The sequence below is a fragment of the Hemitrygon akajei genome, chromosome 8 (assembly GCF_048418815.1).
Source record: "Hemitrygon akajei chromosome 8, sHemAka1.3, whole genome shotgun sequence".
NCBI lineage: Eukaryota > Metazoa > Chordata > Chondrichthyes > Myliobatiformes > Dasyatidae > Hemitrygon > Hemitrygon akajei.
Window position 1 is genome coordinate 7,368,348 of NC_133131.1, and position 15,331 is coordinate 7,383,678.

Genomic DNA, 15,331 nt, shown 5'->3' on the forward strand with positions numbered 1-15,331 from the left:
AAAAATAAATTTGCTGACGATATAACCATTGTTGGTAGAATCTCAGGTGGTGACAAGAGAGCGTACAGGAGTGAGATATGCTGACTAGTGGAGTGGTGCCGCAGCAACAACCTGGCACTCAACGTCAGTAAGACGAAAGAGCTGATTGTGGACTTCAGGAAGGGTAGGACAAAGGAACACGTACTAATCATCATAGAGGAATCAGAAGTGGAGAGAATGAGTATTTTCAAGTTCCTGGGTGTCAAGATCTCTGAGGATCTAACCTGGTCCCAATATATCGATGTAGTTATAAAGAAGGCAAGATAGTTGCTATACTTTATTAGGAGTTTGAAAAGATTTGGCATGTCAACAAATACACTCAAGAGCTTCTATAGTTTTACCATGGAGAGCATTCTGACAGGCTGCATCACTGTCTGGTATGGAGGGGCTTCTGCACAGGACTGAAAGAAGCGGCAGAAGGTTGTAAATCTAGTCAGCTTCATCTCGGGTACTAGGCTACAAAGTACCCAGGACATCTTCAGGGAGCGGAGTCTCAGAAAGGCAGTGTCCATTATTAAGGACCTCCAGCACCCAGGACATGCCCTTTTCTCACTGTTACCATCAGGTAGGAGGTACAGAAGCCTGAAGGCACACACTCAGTGATTCAGGAACAGCTTCTTCCCCTCTGCCATCTGATTCCTAAATGGACATTGAACTCTTGGACACTCCCTCATTTTTAAATATATACAGTATTTCTGTTTTAGCACTTTTTAAAAATCTATTTAATATACATAATTGATTTACTTGTTTATTTATTATTTTTTTCTCTCTGTTAGATTATGTATTGCATTGAACTGCTGCTGCTAAGTTAACAAATTTCATGTCACGTGCTGGTGATAATAAACCTGATTCTGTTTCTGATCTATGACAGGGCAGGAATCACTGGTGTTTCAGGTTGAGACTGAGAGTGGAGAGGCGAGCTGGCCAGCATTTGGGAGCAACACAGTTTAATTCCAGTGCTGTCTGTAAGGCATATTCCTCCGAGTGATCCGGTTTCCTCCTGTGTTCCAGAGACCTAGTAGATTAATCTGTAGCATGGGCACTCTGGGTTCATTGGGCCAGAAGGGCCTGTTACTGTGTTGTATCTCTAAATTAGATAAAAGAGGAGAGGGGGTGATGAAAAAGGAGTACAAGGTTATTGATGGACTGAGGAGGGATGTAAGGTAACAGGCAGGTTGTGCCCGGTAGAGGAGAGAAGTATGGAGAAATTAGGAGACAGTGGTAAGCAGTAGATGGAGGAAGGGAGGGAGCGAGACAGAGAGAATGAATATGTAGAGACAAGTGGGGCAAGATGGGTGAAAGGGTGTGTGAAGACTGAAGACAGTTGCTGGAGGGAGATAAGCAGGAATACAAAAGATTGCCAGTGCTGAAACCTCATAAGTATTGGAAGTGATAAAGAGAACCGTTAGAGGAGAGGAAAATGGCAGATGGAATCGGAAACAGGTTAAAAAGTAGGAGGTGCAGCAGAGAGGGGGACTTGTAAGTGAACTGTATGCGCATTCAGTAAGAGGACTAAACCTGGAGGGAGGAGCAATGAAACTGAGTAAAGGGAGCTGGGTGTAAAGGGTTCAACAATGGAGGACTGGACGAGGATCAGAAGTGGGGAAGGGACAATGCTACTGGTTTTGTAGTGTACTCAGGCAGAATATGATGCGTTGTTCCTCCAGTTTGTGTTGGGGCCCATTCTAGCAGTAAAGAAGGCAGAGGATGGACAGGGCAGTGTGGGAACAGGAAGGGGAATTGAATTGAATTGAATTCCTCTTCCCATTACCACAATGACCTGTCCATCCTCAGCTTTTTGTTGCTCCAGATTCCAATATCTGCAGTCCCCTGAGTCTCAATTTATCAGAAGCTCCCAATGGACAGACTGTCTTCCTCCTCAGTTCCTTCCCCCCACTGAATAGATGATTAATGACTATCTATTAATTGGACAAATAATTGAATCACAATTCTATTTTTGTAATAATGATAATGACAACAATATAACTAAAGTTACCACATTTTAAAATTATTTTCAGTGTCTTATCTAAAGTAATTCAAAATTATATCTCAAGACTTTAAATCTCTCAGCCCTCCCCCAGCATTCACATAGCAACACAAGTCTGTGAATTCACTTGTGACTGCGACATATTAATTGATTTTATAGGTACTTCTCAGATTTTCAAATACAAAATATATTCATCTTCAGAAGAGGGTTCTGTATGGGTCTGTATGTTAGAATTAGTTAAAAATACATCCTGACAGGAAGGTTTGAAATCCAGGCTCAGCTCTGCCAATTCAACACATCACCCCAGGTGAGGAAATGTTTCAGAGTTATTGTCCCTGCAGTGTTAATGAGCCACCGGTCTCTGATGTCTAATTGACAGCACTGTTATTGCACTAGCAATATGAAATGTGATTTCAAGTGAGTGCCTTAATTGACACGATCTTTTAAGTTAGGCAGTCAGCCAAGTTGATAAACAGGTATGAATTTATAGTCATATTTTGCACACTTAGCTGGTGAACATTTGCTGTCATGCCATCCAGCAAGGGAACAATAAAATGACAGGAACAGCAGAAGTAATGACAGATGCAGTCTTCTGGTGGGAAACGATCTCACTAATTAAAGTCTGGATTGGGAATTTTATCATTCCTGTTGGATTAACATATATATGAAATATATTTTTAAATGACTGCAAGTCTTCATTCAGGGGAAGTGATTTGTTATGGGTAACATTCTGAAATAAATCCCATGATGTTTGCCAGACTGGATAAATTCCCCAGACAGTTTCCCTTTGCACTGACATGTTACTTTTAATCAGCAACTCAATTTAAAGGGCTGCCATAGTATATCACCTTGAAATAAAAGCAGGAAATACTGGAAATATTCAGCAGAACTGGTAACATCGATGGAGAGGGAGAGTTAACATTTGAGGTTATTGTCCTTTCATTAGAATTTATCACCATTCCTGATGTAGACTAGGAGGCTCTCAGCTCTTCACACCAGTACTGTTTGAAGTCAGGGTTAGAATTACAGATTTGTGCGCATGCCAATTGTGTGGCTAGCTGTGCACAATCTAAGTTATTTCAACAAACTCCCCAATTTTCCCATCGGCACTCTAATTTGGACCAGTGCTCAGGAGAAAAGTTTCACTTTTGACAGCTTGCAGTTTTTTTTTTGCCATTTCCCCCATAACTGCTCATGATCTGAAACAGTTTAATGTGCGGCTTAAACTGCACAATCTGCACTTCATTCGTCATTTCGGGAATAGTGTTGAGGGGTGTAGTGGCTTGGTCCTTCCTCTGCAGAAAGCGAAGAATTACAGGAGAAACCATTAAATGATTGCTGTGCATATGTCAGAATAACCATATAACCATATAACAATCACAGCACGGAAACAGGCCATCTCGGCCCTCCTAGTCTGTGCCAAACTCTTAATCTCACCTAGTCCCACCTACCCGCACCCAGCCCATAACCCTCCACTTCTTTCCTGTCCATATACCTATCCAATTTTACCTTAAATGACAAAACTGAACTGGCCTCTACTACTTGTACAGGAAGCTCATTCCACACAGCTATCACTCTCTGAGTAAAGAAATACTCCCTCGTGTTTCCCTTAAACTTTTGCCCCCTAACTCTCAAATCATGTCCTCTCGTTTGAGGACATGATTATATGGCAGGTTATATAACAGGATTGATTGAAGCTAGATGGAGTTCACTTTTGAGTTTGAAGAATGTTTCAAAATTCAATTGCTTCACTTGCTGCTCTGCAGCTATAGTCAATAACGAACCCTAAAATTTGATTATGCGGTTATGCTGTTCTCACCCAGTACTGTAGCACCACCCTGAGATAAGGCTAAAACAAGTAACATTTAACATTAAGTAATAAAAATATTTGCGATTTACTTGTTTCCCTCTGCTTGCTGGTCTTGATGCCTCTGTGTTTCCAGGAATGGATCATAAACAGTTAGTGTGATCTTAGACCCTTGCTGGATGAGTTCTGTAGAATTACCAGACATATGATGAGATGTAATCAAATTCTTCCAATATTTCCCCACCCCACTTCCCACTGAAAACAAAAACATTGAAAACATAAGGCCATGACATGGGCTGGTCGTTGATTCTAAGGCTAGAAACAAAGAGCAAAGATAAAAGGAACCTATTCTGATTCTAAACGCAAGAGATTCTCCAGATGCTGTAATCTTGAGCAATACACAGAAAATGCTGGAGGAACTCAGCAGGTCAGGCAGCATTTATTGAGGGGAATGAAAGCCTTTATAGTCTTGTGGCTTCTGCCCTCTCCTTTTCCAGTCCCAATGAAAGTCTCAGCCTGAAATGTCCATCGATGCTGCCTGAGCTGTTGAGTTCTCTGGAATTTTCAGTGTTCTGATTTTGATGGATCTATACTGGGGCCTTTGCTTTTCGTGCTACAGGTTAATAAATGAGATGAAACAATTTAGAATACATTCTATTCTACAGATGTGGGCCAATCTATAGCAAATGGAGCTTGGCTTGGGGAAATGTAAAGTCATGCACTTTGGTTCAGAGAAAGTCATTTCAGAATATTTTATTTATGGAAGGAGATTGGGTCCTGTAGAACAGCAAAGAAATTTAAATCTCTCAGTACATTAAAAAAATCACCTAAATGAAACCCACATGCACAATTAGAAAGGTTAATGGAATGTTGGACTTCATCGCAGAGGGATTGGAATTTGAAAACTAATAAAGGATGTTTCAGTTATATGGCAAGATCCCATTCTGCATTCAGTTTTGGGCAATGTATCTCACTAAAAGTACTGGGCTAGAAATACACCCAGTGGCTACTTCATGTACACCCGCTCATTAATGCAAATATCTAATCAGCCAATCATCTGGCAGCAACTCAATGCATAAAAGCATGCTCAAGACATGCTCAAATGTTGATTAGATCAAACATCAAAGTGGGGAAGAAATGTAATGTAAGTGACTTTGTATAATGGTTGTTGGTGCCAGACGGGGAGATTGAGTATCTCAGAAACTACTGATCTCCTGGGGTTTCCATACACAACAGTCTCTAGAGTTTATAGAGAATGTTGCAAAAAAACAAAAAAAAAGATTCAGTGAGCGGGACTTCTGTAGTTGAAAACACCTTGTTAATAAAAGAGGTCAGAGGAGAATGGCCAGACTGATTCAAGGAAAGTGACAGTAACTCAAATAGCCATGGGGTTGTATATGGCGACATGTATGTACTCTGATAATAAATTTTACATTGAACTTTGAATTTTGAACTTTGTTACAAAATGATGTGCGGAAGAGCATCTCTGAACACACAACACGTCGAACCTTGAAGTGGATGCTTTGTAGCAGCGGAAGACCATGAACATACAGAAATACACTCAGTGGCCACTTTATTTGTAGCAGCTATTTTCAGATGGTGTTGGCGTGTGGCCAAGTGGATAAGGCATCAGTCTAGTGATCTGAAGGTCACTGGTTCACGCCTCAGCTGAGGCAGCGTGTTGCGTCCTTGAGCAAGACACTTAACGACACATTGCTCTGCGATGACACCGGTGCCAAGCTGCTTGGGTCCTAGTGCCACAATATCGGTGGCATGGAGAGGGGAAGGCTTGCATCTTGGGCAACTGCCAGTCTCCCATACAATCCTGCCCAGGCCTGCACTCTGGAAACCTTCCAAGGCGCAAATCCATGGTCTCACGAGACTAACAGATGCCTATATTTTCAGGTGGTTTGATTGTCACTGAGTTTCAAGCTACTGTTACAATACAAAATATATTCTGATATAACTAGAAAGTCACAACAGCATAATCCAGATAGTCTGCCAGGATCATATCTGGTACAAAACTGTTATGGTCAAGCAGGTGGCTCTAAAAGCAGACCTTTGGCAATGTAGGTTGAGATCTGAAAATCCAGGTTAGCCCTTCCCCCACACTGCAAAAGTTATAAAGTTATGCAGGTACATTCAACATGGTTACCTGATAACAAAACTTGGAACAGATGATGGTTTAGGGGAGTCATTTGTTGGACATCCAAACAATATATGAGTGTAAACAGGTCTAAATATTGGACATGTTGGCCTGCAAAAGGACACTGATATTGGCTTACTTATCTGTTCATGTGATTTGGAGGACTTAGGGGAGATAGCATTGGTGATATCATTCAAATACCTTGAGGTTCCTGTTGTTGGTATTTCAGCGGTAAAAACATCTTAGGAGGACAGGAATTGTTGTTACCCAGATGACTATGAATTTTGTACCAGGTCTGAAGTCTTTTGAAAACATTTTTTTCCTTAATCAAATGTTCAGCTGGCACATTGAGTCTGATGGTGCATTTTGTCATTAAGTTTTGCCTTTTACTAAGGGATGGCTCCTGAGCTGTGAGAAGTGATCTGTGTTTTCTAAAATCTCACAATAAACCTTTATTGTACTGAGAGAGTGTTGCTAGAGCCCTTTGAGGCCAAGGAAATGAGAGCCACTAGGATATGAAGTCCTCATCCTTGATCCCATCAGCATTAGTTCTGTGGCGGATGGAACCACTCCCCTCCACTCAAGACTCAGAAAGGTCCAGTCAAGTTTGCTAATTATCTGGTTTCATGGTAGTTTTTCAATTGGTCTCCTACCAGGCTACCCAGAACTCAACATGAATCATCTTCTTGTTCCTTTTCACGCCTTCTGCCCTCGGGTGGCATTTTTTCTATTTCTGTAGCATTTAACATGGATGGGAAATGAGCAAGGAGCCAGCCAGATTTCAACTTGGGACTATTTGCCTCGAAGTCTGGTGCTGTTGCCTCGACACCACCGGCTGGCATGAATTACCTTGGCACATTGTAAATTCTTGTGCAGTTTGACAGTAACAGGGCATGGTGTTTGGAATTAATAGGATTTTTGTTTGTTTAATACATAAAAACCATTTAAAGAGGTATCAGTTTATTTTGATCATTATTTTTTTGAGTTATGTTTTGTTTTATTTGATTACCTGAATTGCAGTAAGATGGAGCTTCATCAATAATGTTGTCAGGGAGTTTTCCTGGATGCAGTATAATGTCCAGAAATTGTGGTTGAGGTACCCATACAAACCCAGATACTGTGGTTTCTTGATGAAATAGGTCTATCTTAATCCAGCCCATGAGTATTGTTCCAAGATCTATAGGTTATAATTTTATTTTGAGTATTTTAATAAATGAACAAGATAATGCACAAGAGATAATTGCAAAATTAAAATTAGATCAGACTTACATTCATTTACACATAGAGAGTGATATTTTTAAAGTATTTCAGCACAAGCATCCAATCAATTTTCTAGCTTTGGTTGATGCACACCCTTACTGATCAGCACTATTTCAAGGATTGGCCTTTAATTCAAGAAATGTAAATATCAAATTAAAGTCTTCTCAAGCAAAGGACAAATTAAAATAGAGATGCAAAAGCATTCTAATTTCTATGTAATCGTATTGTACTTCAATAGACACTCCCTCAAGGACTTACATTTATATAGTAACTTTCATGACCTCAGAACGTTCCATTGTGTTTTGCAGCTGATCATGTAATTTGATGTGCAACCACTGTTGTAAAATTCACACATAAAATCAATATGGTACTTTCTAAGGAGGTTTCATTGTAAAATACAGAATGCGGAAATTGAACTATATTTGGAACATTATGTTCAGTTTTGTTTGCCACAGTGGATATTCACTAATTAGAGCTTGTGCAGAGAATCAAACAAGCCTAAATTATAAAGATATTACATTACTAAAGAACACAGAAGTTGAGGATATAGATATTACTTAAAAGAAAAGAGTTATTTTTAAATGAAAAGTAAATTTAAACCAGGCATTTGGCAGAACTTCTTTACTCAAAACATTATAATTATATCTCATGCAGAATAACAGAGGCAAGGAATGGACATTAAAACCTACCTGTACATTTGAATGGGAAAGTGGAAGTGAATCTATAGAGTTTTCTACAGAAAAGTGCTACATGGTCTCAATCACTAAGTATAAACGTATCAAGCTGAAATGATAGATGTTCAGACTAAATGAAGCAAGGAATTTGGGTATGAGATGGAAAACAGTATCTGAAGTAGGACAGCCAAAATGTTGAATGGTCAAGCAAGCTCGGTAGGCATATGGTCAATTCATGTTCCCATTTCTGTTTTTATAAGAGTTGGCCATGGGAGTCAGGTTTTAATGGATTTCCTTGTCCTTCATTGTCTTCACATTGCCAAGTAAGTCAATGCTTGGCACCACAAAGAATTCAAAGAGGTCTTTCAGAACCAGTAGCAGACATGACAACAAACTTGTGATTGTACAGAAGCCATGTTAAAGTGCATGGTGAAAAAACTTGACAAAAAGGCCAGATAAAATGGTGAGCAGATTCCTAAGTGGGAGAAAGGGCTGTGGTAATAATCTAGAGGAGGAAGTTCAAAACACTGCTGTAACAGCAGCCTATTGATTTGCCAAGGTAGTCTGGTTCTTAATAACATACATTTAAAGTCTTGCCTACAGCATGGTTTTTTATGTGACACATTTTCTACAATTTATTTGACAGAGATGATAACACTTTTATAGTTCTGAGCAATGATTTGGGAAGTAGTCTATCTACACATAATCAAGAGTTCCAAGTTAACCATGAGATTTTTAGATTAAATATAATTATCATTCCAAACACACAGTTAAGTTGTCATGACAGGCTAGGGAAGAGAATAAGATTATATATATATACTTTTTAAAAAATTCATGACATTTTGAATAACAATTAGAAAATAAAAATTATATCAAAAGATCAGAAAATCACCAATGATAATGCTCAAGCTAAGTCAAAGAATATAAATTTTATATGTTATAATGTACAACATAATATTCTACTATTCAGAGTTAAGTGTGCTTAAGCTGTGCTATCCCTTCGTAGATCCATTTCTGTTAATGAGAACAGCAGAATGTAATTTTTGTTTGACTAGGTAAGATAAGTTTGAAAATTTGAAGATGTTTGAAAGTTTCCAAGTTAGAAAAAGCATGACTGTCTTACAGTATTTCTTTTAGATGATGTAGTGTTTTCCCAGGGCTGAAATGATTGCCACAGGTTTAAGGTGCTGGGGAGCAGGTACAGAGGAGATGTCAGGGGTAAGTTTTTTACTCAGAGAGTGGTGAGTGCGTGGAATGGGCTGCCGGCAACGGTGGTGGAGGTGGATACGATAGGGTCTTTTAAGAGACTTTTGGATAGGTACATGGAGCTTAGAAAATAGAGGGCTATGTGTAAGCCTAGTAATTTCTAAGGTAAGGACATGTTCGGCACAAATTTGTGGGCCGAAGGGCCTGTATTGTGCTGTAGGTTTTCTATGCTTTTTCTATGTTTCTATGTTTGATATTTTTCATAACTTGATTATCTAACATCAAAACAATATAACTATTTTTGAAAATTGTTTTTTTTTAAAATATACACACCTTCCATAGTGGGACGATACAGCAATTTGATAAAGACATATGGTTGGCCAGTTGAATTTGTGACTTTGAGTTTAGATGGATCGAATGACTCAAACTCAAATTTATCTGAAAGAGGAATTACAACATTTAGCTGTTAGTACAATATTTTTTCTAATTTCTGGTTAACTAACAATCAGTTTTAAATTGACCTTTTAAATTTTGATTTGAATAAATAATTAAGTAAATTTTTCTATTCATAGAGTGGCCTTATCATGAACAGAGGTGTTTAACATTAAAATTAGAGTTAGACCATTCAAGATAAGGTAGAATGCACTGTTTCACACAAAAGGTAAAGGCAATCAGGAATTCTCTTCCTAATAAAAGGAGATAAGTGTTGGCAATCAAATGCAAACTACAATACTGAGTTTGATAGATTTTGTTAAGCAATGGTATCTGTGGTTATCAAATTATGACACAGGATCAAACTAAGATGCAGCCACAATCCAATGAAAAGACAAAATAAGATTAATTCACCTACTCAGCTTGTCAGATATGTTCCTAAGCTTTTCGCAATTTATAATGTAGTCATTGTCCAGAGCTCTTGTGCCATATGAATCTCACAGATAAATTGATGTAATATTACAAAGGATCATTTAAATAGAAAGTTAGGATAATAAAGCATTTTCTAAAATAGTTGCATTAGTGTTGTTCTCTGCATCAGGGGGACACATATTGTATGTGGCCCATTCACCCCATCATTGTAAATGACTCAGAAGAGTATAATTACGTATCAAATGGTAATAATTAGGGAATTCTAATTAACTTGTGGACTTCACCATCTGCAAAATTATGACTAAATGCTTCCAAATCAGAATTGCACCTAAATATTCCAGACTAAATGTATTCAGAAGATGTACTTTCAACTTTTTCCCGGGACAGTTAAGGATATGCGAGAAATATTGAAAGTGATACATCAAGTTTTCAGTAAGTAATATGTTTTTTCCATATCCCCATGGAAACATTCATATCTTATCCATACCATCAAACTTGAGAGTTACTTTGGTCACTGCTGCCTCACTGGATGCTCCTTCTTCAGTCAATTTCAAAAGGATTGGCTTGGATATAGACGACTTTGAGCACAATTTCAAGTTTCCATAGAATACAGAAACAGTTAACTTTACAGCAAGTGGGTTAAAATCCTTTAACCACTCCTGAGAAAAAGCAGAGATACAGAGTCAGAAGCCGTCTATGGTATTCTGCATACGAGAATATTCAGGATTAATAAAGCATCACTGCAAGACTGCTGAATTTGCAGGAATGGGAAATTGCACTTGAGGCCAAGGTCAACCATGATGTTAAATGGTGGTGCAGGCTTGAAGAGACAGATAGCCAATTACTACTTCAACTTTGTACGTCTCTCAGTGGAACCTTACCCAATAATGATGCCGATTAAAAAAGTGTAGAAATGTGATTATTTAAAATAAATGGGAAACTGTAGCTAGCTCACACTGACTTAACAACACAGATGTCCAATGGACAAAACTTCACACAAGTAATACAAACTTAGAAAGATAGCTTTAACTTTAGGATCTTCTAGAGTACTGGATGACTGAAGTATTCACATATTACTCAATCGCTGTTTCCTTCTCCACTACATTTTTTATGTTTCATGCACTAAATTCACAAATACAGAAAAAAATGGTAAAAATACCAAGCTAGAAAAGAGGAATGCATTGAAGTGGAAAACTAAAAAACTGGTTAATCAATACTAAAAAACAACAAATTCCAAAAAGATTTGGAGATGAATGCAGCATCTGTGAAAGGAGAAACAGAATTAATATTTCAGATTGAAGATTCACAGGTTTCGATAAAGAGTTTGTTAACTCTGTTTCTCTTTCGAGAAATGCTGCCTGACCTGCAGAATAATTTCTGCAATTTCCATTTTTTGTCATACGTCCAGCACCTATTGTCTTTTTCTTACTTTCAATGATCTATTTATTAATATTTCATGAATTTAGCTCCAATTATTGCCAAGTTCCAACTTTTCAAATGGGGTACTCACCCCTCCAGATACATGACAATATGAAAACATGGCTGTTAAGGATTCAGGAGTGATGGAATTAAAGAATAGCTTTATTTGTCAGATGTACATTGAAGCACACAGTGAAATGTGTCATTTGCATCAACGACCAACACAGTCTGAGGATGTGCTGGGGTCAGCCTGAAAGTATCACCATGCTTCTGGTGGCAACAAAGCAAGTCCACAACCCACTAACCCTAACCCTTATGTGTTTAAAATATGGGAGGAAACCGGGACATCCAGAGGTAACCCACACAGACATGGGGAGAACGTACAAACTCCTAACAGACAGCAGTGGGAATTAAACCTCAGCTGCAGCCACAGGTACTGTAAAACGTTACACTAACAGCTATGCTACCATGCTGCCCTATACGTGGAAATAGCTTGCATTCATTCTTATGAGAACCTGTCTTGAAAAAAAAATTCCAATGTAAATTGCAAGCAGTAATCAATTTGATATTAAAAGGACAGCTTGTAAATAAACAGAGCAGTAGCCCACAGCAGAAGGCTGATCAAGAGATAAGCTTTGTAAACTGACTGACTAGGAGACATTCTCCTATACACCAACCAAACAGAAGTCAATGGGGCTATATTAATTGGCTGTTATCAAACTAGGCATCAAACATCAGCTAAGTTATTTTGTTACTTACTATATCAAATACAGCAATAGGCAGATTTGTTCTGTCTATCAATAATTGGGTATTTGTGTAGAGTGTCAGCTCTCTCAGCACTAATTTTGGTTTCTAGGTTCATTGTCCTCAGCAGCATATCCATGTGAGTTACTTTGTCCCTGCAAATCTGTTTCAATGTCGTGAGGCATCTTATCAGTTACAGTGGGAGCCCATTTAAAGTATGTCATTCAATGGAACCATTTGTCAGACTCAAAATATTGAAGTAGACAATATCATTGCAGCTACTTAAGTCATATTGAATCACCTTCTGTTATCTTTCTCCTCCCCCCCCCCCACTGAGAGTATAAAAACTTGATGTGCTTTGAATTTGGTGAGACTAGACTGAGAAGGTTTCCAAGAGAATGCCTGCTTGTCATGATGAATAAAGATCTCTATATCTAACAATTTCAGAGATTCAATTCAGTCACAACTGTAGCAAATCATAAATATACACTTTTCCCCTCTGACCCATCATCAGAACATTTTATTTATTTATTTCAGATACAGTGCAGGGTAGACCCTTCCTGCCCTTTGAGCCACAACACCCAGCAACCCCCGACAACCTTGATTTAATCCTAACCTAATCATGGGACAATTTTATAGTACAACGACCAATGAACCTAACTCATATGTCTTTGGACGGTGGGGGGAAACTGGAGGCCACAGAGAAAACTCAAGCATTCCACAGTGAGGACATATAGAGACTTCTGACAGAGGATGTTGGGATTGAACTCTGAACTCCGATGCCCCAAGCTGTAGTAGCATCGTGCTAACAGTTATGTTACCGCGGTACCCCAATACAGTATGTAATATCATCATATTATCCAAATGAATTATTTACCTCTGATTTGGATTTCAGTAAATATAGTTTCACTGATATATTCTTTACTCCAAAAGGTCGGATCTCACCCAATATGACTTTAGTATTGGGGTCATTGGTACCTAAGTACAAATAACAGCAAATGAGGTAATAATTCCTTCGAGTTTGTAATAATTTCAATAAAAACAGTAGTTAATACCAACAAAATGTAGACAAAAGATAAAATATTAAGAGGTGGCCAATACAAAATAACAATGCCACTTATAAACTTCTGGAAAATCAACCATTTATAATTAGAAAATTAATTGTGTAACCTAAAGCAAATCCTCTTAGAATGCTAGGACAGAAGCTCATGTTCACAAGGTCTCCAATCTAAAGAGCTGCTAATCCCAATCCCATTGGTATAAGGATATTTAACAGATTTGTGTGAAGCATGAGCATGTTCAAATCACTTGACTGTAAGAATACATGAAAAAGGAGCAGGTTTAACCCTTTGAGCCTGCTTATACTGTATATTCATAAAAGACCTTTCCTCTCAACTCCATGTTTCTCTATCTTCTCAGATTCACCTGGATCTTGTTCTTAGTGAATCTTAGTCTTAAAAATACTTGGAATATTGTGTGCTGTCATACTATTGGAAGGATGTGATTAAGCTAGAGAGGGTGAAGTAAAAGATTCACATGGACATTGACAAGACTGGGGGGTGTGGGGGGGGGGGGAGCTTGAAGTTTACAGAAAGAGAATGCAAAGGATAGAACTACTTTCCCTGGACTGAAGGCAGCTTTAGGGTATACTTTAAAGAGGTATAAGGTCACTGGTCACAGTCTTTTTCCCAGGGTAGAGGAGCCTGCAGCTGGAGGGGATAGGTTTACACAGAGAGGATAGATAGAGTGGATGTGAAGGGGATGTTTCTGTTAGAGGGAGAGTCTAGGGCCAGAGGGCAGAGCTTCAAAATAAAAGGACATCCCTTTACAAATGCGATGAGTAGAAATTTCTTTAGCCAGAAGAAGGTAATCTGTGGAACTCATTGCCACCGACAGCAGTGGAGGCCAAGTTACTAGTTACAAGTTACTAGGTATATTTAAAGTGGAGGTTGATAGGTAGTAAAGGTGTCAAAGGTTATGGGGAAAAGACAAGAGAATGGGGATGAGAGGGAAAATAAATCAGCCATAATCAAATGGCAGAGTAGACTTGATGGACCGAATGGCTAATTCTGCTCCAATGTATAATGGCATTCTGGCCTGAGATATAACGGGGGCCTGAAAAGCAGGTTTATCACACATATAGTGGTGGATATGTGGGAAAAAGCTGCCAGAGAAACTGGTAGAGGCAGGTACATAACACTTAAAAGACATTTGGACAAATGTATAGATAAGAAAGATTTGGAGGGATATAGGCCAGATGTAGGCAAATGGAACAAGCTCAGGAAGGCATTGACAAGTTGGGCATGTTACCATGTTGTAAAACTCTATGACTCTGAGTGGTTGTGTTCCTCTGGAGTAGAGAATTTCAAAGATCCTTAGTGTTTTCAGTCAAAAAGTTGCTTATGACAGCCCTAAGTAGTTGACCTCCTTATTCTCATCTGCAATAGGTTAAACATTACCTTAGGTTTCTGTTCTCGAGAGAGTAGTGAGCCTCAGGAGTACAATGACAGCCACTGTCATGGATGCTGCCATAGAATTCATGAGAGCCAGTTCTTGATTAGGATACAGATACTGTTTTTACAGATAACTTCATTATCCATATGATCACCCAGACTGATTTTAATCACCTGTGACTCTTATAAGTTTAGATAGGTACATGGGTGGGATGGGCATGGAGAACTATGGGACTATGCAACATAACTGCTCAGCACAGACTAGATGGGCCAAAAGGCTTGTTTCTGTAGAATAGTGCTCTATGCCTTATGGCTCTAAAAGGATTCAGAGTCAGTCTCTAGAGAATCCTTTTCTTATTGGCTGCAGATTTTTTTCTGGTTTAATGCCCCTCTTTCTCATTACTCAGGGATGAATAGGATAAATAGGCATCAAATTATATAGGACATTTGAACCAGATGGTTCTCCCAGGCCTCTAAATTTTATAGACACATGAGATTCTGTAGATGCTGTTTACCTCCCTCCACAGATGCTGCCCGACCTGATGACTTCCTCCAGCATTCTGTGTGCGTTGTAAATTTTATACGTTTTTAAGAGTCAAGCAAGTGGCTTCACAAGGAAGTGGAAGTGAAGCAAACAACAAGAGGTTCATATCCACTCTGTGCTATTACACCTCCTTGAAAAATGGCTCAAAAATGCTGGGAAAGTCTAAGACTGTTCACCTAGTCTTTGAA

General features: G+C 38.7%; 1 protein-coding gene across 1 annotated transcript in view; it reads right to left on the minus strand.

The window, feature by feature from the left end:
* LOC140731514 (uncharacterized) overlaps positions 1-15,331 on the minus strand; it is a 110,703-nt gene that overhangs the window by 58,010 nt on the left and 37,362 nt on the right. The window contains exons 10-14 of the mRNA XM_073052984.1: positions 13,024-13,124; positions 10,471-10,642; positions 9,453-9,557; positions 6,989-7,156; positions 3,926-4,019 (exon numbers count right to left, since the gene is read on the minus strand). Coding sequence (XP_072909085.1) covers positions 3,926-4,019; positions 6,989-7,156; positions 9,453-9,557; positions 10,471-10,642; positions 13,024-13,124 — 640 coding nt within the window. The remainder of the gene's footprint in view (positions 1-3,925; positions 4,020-6,988; positions 7,157-9,452; positions 9,558-10,470; positions 10,643-13,023; positions 13,125-15,331) is intronic.